Here is a 9,322-nt window from a genome sequence, read left to right as displayed (position 1 = left end):
ACAAAAGACAGTCATATGTTTCTACTATAGAAACGTGGTTACGCGTACAGAGACCCGAACTGTAATGTGGCCCACATGTGGTTATTCAAGGAGTAACTAAAAATTACAAAAATACAGCAGGAAAGGATTGAATAATTACTTTCGAAATGATGCAAAACCTAGCATGCTGTCTGGTTTTATTCCAGTCACGTGATAGGGTAGGCTGTATAAAATGAGAGCAGGCAGATGTAAAGCAAGCGTGGAAACAAGTTTTCCGTCAGAACGAGGTGGGATAGAGCAACTGGTGGGAGTAAAACTTGGAGAGCAGTGCTCGCTGTTCCTGTATAGTAAACGGAGGTCAAAAAGCTAACTTATGCCGTAGAACAGTAGCTGTGTTCGAGCTCCTTCTTTATCTTACACTGTAATTCCTCCCTCATATCTACCAATTAATTCGTCTTGAAAATTATTCCCGCGTGAATTTAAGGTAAGTAAAGAAAACTTGTTGTATTTTCATTTTTAATCACAAAGACGTTCGTTACTGGCATTGTTTTGAAACCATTGCTAATTTATACTTTCAGCTATATATCCGTATTTATTTGCGCTGTTCTTCAAGTAACATCAGAAACGTTTATGTGTTTTAGAGCAAAGTCGCACTGGGCTATCTGCTGTATCCACCGCGGGGAATCGAAACCCGGAGTTTAGCGTTGCAAGTTCCTAAACTTTCCGTTGTCTCACCGGTGGACCATTAGGACAGCAATCATTTTTGTTTTGTTTTGAAAAAAAAAATAATTTTGAGGAGATGTTGAACATAAATATAATATTTTCATCACAAACTTATTGTTCATGACATTATACGCGTGTGTGCGAGCATTCGCTAAGAGAACTACTTATCACTGTTGTTGCATACTTTAAATATACTTCTATCTTATGTGTGAAGAGAGCAATTTATTACTATTGTTCATCCCTCGCTGGTACAGCGGTAAGTCTACGAATTTGCAACGCTAAAATTAGCGGCTCGATTCCCCTCGGTGGACTCAGCAGATAGCTGTAAGGAAACACACACACACTATTGTTGATTTTTTTTCTATACATCTCTACTTTCTATATATGTGTGTGACAGAATACATTTACAGGAACTACTTATAACTGCTGTTGAATTTTCCTTTTAATTTTCTAAATCCGGCAAGGCCAGGTAGTTAGGGTGCTTGACTCGCAATCTGAGAGTCGCAGGTTCGAATTCCCTTCCCACCAAGCATGCTTGTCCTTTTAACCTTTGGTGCATTATAATGTGACGGTCAATCCTATTGTTCGTTGGCAAAAGAGTAGCCCAAGAGTTGGCGGTGGATGATGATGACTAGTTGCCTTCCTAATAGTAGGCACAAAACACTAAAAGTACATCACCATAACAAATGATGACCAGTTTCGCTCACATTATCTGTCAACTGGCATGAGCAAAACAAAGATATATTAAGCCTATCATACTATAAATTTCTTTTCACATACTTAAAAAGGTTTGTACAAATTTCAAATACAGATTACAGAAGTAGTAACTAGTTTTACTGATGTCTAGCGCATATCGACAAAAGTTATTGCTTTTTGCTTAAAATCTTTAACTGAAAACATGCAATTCTTAAGAATTTCGAGCGTTGTTATCATACATGTTATTTTGAACGAAAAAATAGCAACTTTACAAGGGAATGTTTCATAAATATGCGTGGAACTATTGCTAACAAGGGTAGTGTTCGTATGAAGTTAAGCACAAAGCTACACAATGGGCTATTTGTGTTCTGCCAACCACGGGTATCGAAACCCGGTTTCTAGCATTGTAAGCCCGCAGGCGTACCGCTGTGCCATTGGAGGATAACAAAGTTAATGATGACACCACCAGTTATTTTAATAAAAGGTTGGTAATAATTAGAATAACTTCCTGAAGCGCCAGTGCGTTACTTTTATGTAATTCAAAGCATCCCAGTTGCGCAGAAGCAAGCCTACATGCTTACGACGCAATAAGTCAGGTTTCGGCACCCGTGGTAAGTAGAACATAGATAGTTCATTGTGTGGCTTTGTGGTTAATAATAACCAAAATAATATAGTGTGAAACCCTGCATTGGTGTATAAACAAAGAATTCGAATTTAAAATGTATAGTATTATGTACATCGGACAGAATCCCGCGATAACTTTATAATACTTTCCTTCAAAGGTTTTAATTTGAAAATATATTTTATTACATTTCTTATTAATAGAAGCCTAATTTAGATCTACTATTCTGATGTTCCATAGGTTTAAACGTTTAATTTTATTAGTGCTTCAATATTACTGTGGAACTCTTTCTTTACGCCTCTGCTACATGTGTATTTGTAGTAATAAACCAATGGCAGTAATTCAGAAGACAAAAGCTTAAATAATTACAGAAATATTTTTGTATTATATCACCATGATGTGGTTCGAAGAAGCAGAAAAGGAAAAGCTATTTTGTACTTCCGTTTATATATGTATGATGGCAAGACTCATTCATACAAATAAATATCTTTCATGCTTATATACATATATATCTTGTATGTCGAATATTAACATTTCATGAATACAGTTTTATAATAAATTGATTTTCAAGTAAGACACCAAATTCCAACAAGAGAAATACTGTGTTTATTTTACATCTCGTGATTTTTACTCACTTATAACAGCCTAAAAATAAAAAACGCAGGTAACTATACAACACATTGGGTACAACTACAAAGAGGTGATCAAGTAATACGGAAACGATTTAGAATATGAGAATCAATAACTTACATAACAACCACTGCATATGTAAAGTCACCATGTTACGGCATTTATCAGAACAACATTTTGACGTTTTTTCGTGTTACGTAAGTAATGTGATACCACCGAAGATTAAAAGCTTTTTGGAAAGGTATCTAACAATTCTTTCTGACAAACTGTTCATATAATTAGATAATAAAAGTGAATTTACGTAAGGTATTTTAGAATGACATTAAGCACAAAAAGAAATGAATGTGGAGTAACTTGTGCGGTGTCTTGTAATATTTGAGACCTCTAAGCAACATACTCGAGAAGGTGACAGCCGCCAATAGGGTAAGTATTCACTAAGAACAGACATCCAATTCAACCGTTGCATAACTCAAGCAGCTGGAGAATGAAACTCATATTCGTGCTACTTTGTATAGGCCAAGCCGTTCTTGTACACTAGGTGTTTAAAGAAAGCACACAGAGAAGGGTAGTGGCATATGCTGGAGCTTTTATTATTGGAAACTACGCTGTCTGTTATCAAGATATACGCTTGTCAAAGAGAACATGACCCGACGTTGTGGCATGGTCTGTAACAACGTTAGTGAAACCCCAAAATTGTTTTTGTACAATATATTCAACCTTCACATACCTTTTATAACCTTAATATAAATATAGTATGTCCTATCATGTATATAGTGACTAATATTGAGTTTTCTAAACCTGACGTTTGTATCTGATAAACAGAACTATTATTTTGTTTCTAAATATTTTCTATTACCTAATAAATTAAACTATAGAGGACTTTTTACTTTTCTTCGGTAAATAAAAAATAAAATGATATAAATTCATTTTGTCAAGTCAGAAAAAAATCTCTAGCGTTAATAAATTTAATGGTATTGCGATTTGATTACCTTTTGGGTTTCTAGATCACCGTAATTAATTTTGACAATCTTTCTTATAGAAGGGTGGGAAAACAAAACACAGCAATCACTAACTTTAGAATATTCAAATAAGGAATGGTGAATATTTTATGAAATATAAAAATAATGGGGAAAATATGATCTTTAAATATCCTTCGGAAGTGAGAGATTTAGGATTAATAAAATTCAGGTGCACGTAGTAAGTCGGTCATGTAGGCGTACTATAGAACTATGTAGGCCTAAAGTTTATCTCACGACTGTAACTACCTCATCCCGTCATTTCTGTAGTATGACCTACTTTTTTTTTTGTCCCGTTTGCAGGAAACATGGATACGAACCGGTTGCCTCTTATTCTAGGTTTGGTAAGTTCTGTTTGTTTGTTTTTGTATTAAGATGACGTGTTAGTAAACTAGCCACAAGGTACTTATGGCTCCAATGTTAGTATTGTAATGTATGATCAGAATGTATCAGTACTATATATCCGTAGTATTAATTTCGGCGATTTTTCTTTTAATGGTCACCTAACTAAACCCTTTTAAAATACTTTAATATTGTTTATTACTTTGCTTGAAAAACATCAAGAGAAAAGTACAGTAATCATAATTTTTCATTTGAAGTATTGTGTTTTAGTTATTAATTACAACATACGAGCCAGCTTGGCTGTACGTACGTCATTGTTATTTTGTTACGATAGGTGAGTACTACACATTATTTGGTTTGTTCCCTTTTAGCGCACAGCTGTACAAGAGTTGTTATTTTATAAACTTATCGATGACTCACTGGGAAACATTTTAATTGAATAATTTAATACTAACTGTCACAATGTATTTTTAATAAAATTACTTTCAACCGATGTATTTAGTTTAAACCTCAAAGTATAGTTACTTTTACACGGCGGTTCTCAAACGATGGGTTACTCAAACAGCATCATGTTAATTTTGTTTTTGTTGCTTGTCACAACACTTGGTTTAAAGAACTGAAAACAACTGGATGAAGTTAATAAATTTGTATTTAAAAGGCACAGGGATTCCACCAGTAATTAGTGGGATTAATTGTACTATGGATTTTTGCTTAAAAGATTTGTCTCATGTGTAATGGCGCGTGAATAATTCAGAAAAATGTGTTTTGAAAGGCCAGTGGGTACATACATTCCGTCAGTATTTCTGGGATTAACTATATGGATAGCATGCTTTAAAATCCGCATCTTGCTGGCCAAGCCTAAACTATTATGTTTTAAATATCACTTGTCTAATAACCTGTTTGTCAATTTATGTCTTTATGTTTATCTGACTATACAGCATATAAATCTACTGATGATTTTACTTTTTTAAAAAACACAAGCACAAAGAAATGAGATTTTATCACATACATGTAGTAAAACGATATATTCTGGAACAGAAGTTCTAAACCCGTGGCACGTAAGCCTATTTCGGTTAGTAAACAAAATATTTCCACTATTTAAGATAAAAACACAATTCAAACAGTATTCCATGCAATTTCACCTAAATAAATTAGGTTCGCCCACTAATAATCATTCTTGACAGTAAGGCCATGATACGAAGCGGAACTGACACCCCCACTCTGTTACGTAATATTGAAATTTAGAATTGTTCAAGTCTAAGTGCTATTTAAAATAATTAGTAAGCAAAAAAAAGTATTAAATCTCACAAAACTTGTGATGAACTGTGTGTAAGTAAATAGTAGTATTACTAATAATACTAGTCCACAAATTATTATGTAAAATCGAAGGAAATATATTTGTCTTATTGTTGTTCACTTGCGATCTAATACCAGTTTTGTGAAACATATTATAAGGTTCAATGAAAATATCCCCATGTAATGCCTTAAGCCTTTTGTACTTAATTGGATTAAAGTGGATAACCTTTGAACATTTCAGTAAGTATAACTACTGACTGCATGATATTTACTGTATTTAATTATGTTCAAATTCACGAATATGAGAATTGTTTAGCATCTTACTGACCACTTGTTCAGAGAGTTATTTAAACTTGCGGTAAAAATTGTCACTGTACGTCATGCCAAAATTATTTGTCGTGAACCTAATGTTACTCCACCCCAACAGCACAGCGGCATGTCTTCGAACTCAACCCGCTAGAGTGTGTTTGAGTGTGTGTTTTCTTACAGCAAAGCAACATCGGGCTATCTGCTGAGTCCTCCTAGGGGAATCGAACCTCTGATTTTAGCGTTGTAAATCCGTTGACTTGCCGCTGTAGTAGCGGGGGACACACGCCACTAGAAACAGGGTTTCGATACCCGTGGTGAACAGAGCACAGATAGTTCATTATGTAGTTTTGCGCTTAATTTCAAACAAACAAAATCTAATGTTAATAAATGTAAAATAAAAAAGAATCTATTTCAATAAAGTAAAACATACAATAAACAGTGTTAAGAGTGAGCTCATATTTATGTTAAGGTCAATATAATGTTCAGGACGTGATGATTAAATAGATATATTTAATGTTTTGTAAAAATAAACGGTTAAAAATTCAGTTTTATTATGTTTTTTATCTCGTTTTAGCTGTTTTTAACTTTCACCCATAAAGTTATTAATGTTTTACTTATCAATTTAACATTTCATTTCATATTTATTTTTATGTCAGATAATTTTAAACTATGAGAAATTACTTAGAGCTGTATCTCTGAACATATGCACATTTGTCACGTAAACACGTGTTATCTAAACGTGACACAAACTCCTGTTACATCGAGATTTGAAACAAAGGTATGGTACCTAAACGTAACACACAAACAAGTATTATCTAAATATATATTACCGAAACGTGAAATTTAACTACTAGCGAGATTGGGTTGAAATATATTAAGTAATATTCAAATTATAGGCATCTCTTGATCGCGACTATGTACTATAAGCCTTATGCCGGTGTATGATAAAAAAGAATTGTAGTGGTGAGTTACTTTATACATACAACTGATCACAGTCGCGCCCTAGACTAACACACTCAGATATAGCTAAATATGAAATATTGATTATTTTTTGGTATTCTCTTCGAAGAGTATAAAATGTATGTTATTAAATATATGTAATTTATTACATGGGTGCTCACAGACGTCGCTCGGCGATGGGACATGGTGCCTGTGCTCTGATTGTAGTTGATAGTGCCACGAATCAAACCCCCACTTGATGTTTAGAAAAATCAGAATACAAAACCACAGTCGACATCGTTCTGAAAAGCCAAAAATTCCTGATCCCCGAATATTTTAAACACTTACCAACGATTCTGAATACTCGTTTTTCGATCCTACTCGCAGAGTAGAGCTAAAAATATTACATTTTGAAAGCGTTTGTGTGTTATTTAGGTGAGTACTCGATTTGTTTCACATTCCAGAAGTAAATAGAATTAAAGATTTGCTGACTTAGATATTTACAGATTCATCTCTGGCCCGGCATGGCCTAGCGCGTAAGGCGTGCGACTCGTAATCCGAGGGTCGCGGCTTCGCATCCCCGTCGCGCCAAACATGCTCGTCCTTTCAGTCGTGGGGGGCGTTATAATGTTACGGTCAATCCCACTATTCGTTGGTAAAGAGTAGCCCAAGAGTTGGCGGTGGGTGGTGATGACTAGCTGCCTTCCCTCTAGTCTTACACTGCTAAATTAGGGACGGCTAGAACAGATAGCCCTCGAGTAGCTTTATGCGAAATTCCCAAACAAACAAACAAAGACTCATCTCTTTTTTTCTTCTTTTTTTTAGGGCGATGTTTCAAACTACATGAAGCGTAGTCACAATACAAACAATTAGCGCCTATAAACATTTCACTCAACGAAATCAATATACTATCAAAACCTAGCTTTAAACAAGTAAAAATCTGCCCAACCTATCGAAGTGAAATCCAATACACGAGTTTGGTAGATGTTCAAATCTGCGGTTATCCCTTCTCACTAGCGGTTGTTAGGTTATCGAAATTGGCGAGAATACTACAAGCAACGGTGGCAGCAGAGTAAGCGAACGGAGGACCTGGAGACTTTACGCGGGAGGATCTTTACACAAACACCGCGGTTGAAGAAGACAGATAGCACGTGGGATGTCGCGGTGCGTGGCGCGAAAGCATGGGATGCGCAGTGTAGCATGATGCAAACCTCACACTAGTTTTCAGGGTAGAGTACGGCTGTACTGCGAACGGTAAAAAACGAAGGTTACAACGGAGAATTGTAATTACACAGCGTTCCTGTACTTATTGAATAATGTTCATTCAGCTGTATCTAAAATTCAAAGAGATCACTTCCGATAAATTCTCCCTGCAACTCAGTAATAAGCGGAAAAAAGTCATTAAACGATTGTATTAAAATTAAGTCTACGATAAATGGAAATAATACTTTAAACGTCGTTCTCTACTCGTCTCCGGAACTACACATCATTTTTATTCCTAATGAACATAAGCCTCACTAATTAAGACAAAAAAAAAGTATGTTGTACTTGAGGAACTACATAAAAGCGGTAACACTGAATGATGACCACACACAACATAGTTAACTTTTTTTTTTAAAAAAAAAGGTCATAGCTATAATCAGCCCTTTCGTATGTCTATTAAAAAGTAATTGCTATTTACATTCAGTAAGAAGACACATTTTGAACAAATCTGTATTCTAGGTTCATTGTCAAGACAGTTTAATATATTACGAGAAGAGGACCGGGTGTAGTCGAACTGTGAATCCGAAAGTACATGGCTCACGCCCTCTTCCCCCCGTTGCCGCAAAACTGCGTTTTATACTTTGGGGACTTGTCAAATATCAGTATTCGGTTTATCAGTTTCAAATTAGGGACTGTTGTTCGCAGATAGCCACTGCGTAACTTTGCGGGAAAATTCTAAACTAGCAAATATAGAGACCACAACTAGTAATATACCGAATGTCCTAGCGTGCTCCCAGTGACTTGCTGGAACTTATACAATGGATCGTTTGTATGTGTTTATCTATTTGTCAGGGAACGTGAAAACATTTTGTCAGCACACACCCCTAAGCAAAGTTCGTAAATAAGAACCCACACACACAAACTACTCCATGGTTTTTGTTGGTTTTTTTTTTATAGTAAAGCTATTTTGTAACTTAACAGCAAAGTAAATGTTGCAAAAATCGTACTATTGCACTTGCTGAGAACTTAAACAAAACGGTGTTTGTATTCAGTACCGCCTCTAAAATCATATGAAGGTTCTTATTGGTCGAAATTCACTTTTCCTTTGAACAATATTTCGTTGCTGTAAAACCGTTTTCATTTCTTATTTTCGAATTTAAAGAATCATAAGACCGTAGGTCAGTGCCTAAAAGATCAAGATGCAGTCAAATTAGAATATCACAGTGAACTCCCCTTTCTACAGGTTTTTAATTTTTTTTCTGTGTCTCATTCTCTCTCGCACAGTACATAAGGTGCGTTTACTTCACATACCGAAAGTGGAGATGTTATTTTTATTTTAGATCTAAAATATCCGAACAAGTGAAAGATGAGGTCGCAGTTGTTTCTGGTTTTTTGTAGAGTAATAAATATTTTACATATTAAAAACGTCTAAACAAAAATAAATATGTTTTATCGGTTGATCTCGTTTATGTGAATTTGTTTGTCGCGAACTCCTCTCAGAATTTCGGAGTTAGGAGGACCAAACTCGGCACGTGGACTTAGTTTACTCGGAGAGTGTTAATCTATG

At 35.2% G+C, this 9,322-nt stretch overlaps 1 protein-coding gene across 2 annotated transcripts in view; it reads left to right on the top strand.

The window, feature by feature from the left end:
• Positions 1-234: 234 nt before the first annotated feature.
• Positions 235-9,322, top strand: part of LOC143224947 (cuticlin-1-like) — a 48,527-nt gene continuing 39,439 nt past the window's right edge. Inside the window, exons 1-2 of one of the 2 annotated variants that reach the window (XM_076453464.1) lie at positions 235-463; positions 3,970-4,010. In XM_076453464.1, coding sequence (XP_076309579.1) covers positions 3,975-4,010 — 36 coding nt within the window. In that variant the 5' untranslated portion in view covers positions 235-463; positions 3,970-3,974. Of the gene's footprint in view, positions 464-3,969; positions 4,011-9,322 lie in introns of those variants that run through there. The other variant, XM_076453465.1, reaches the window with a different exon arrangement.

Source organism: Tachypleus tridentatus, chromosome 9, assembly GCF_004210375.1.
Source record: "Tachypleus tridentatus isolate NWPU-2018 chromosome 9, ASM421037v1, whole genome shotgun sequence".
Lineage (NCBI taxonomy): Eukaryota > Metazoa > Arthropoda > Merostomata > Xiphosura > Limulidae > Tachypleus > Tachypleus tridentatus.
The sequence above is the reverse complement of the archived record's forward strand: the minus strand, read 5'-3'. Positions and strand labels throughout refer to the sequence as shown.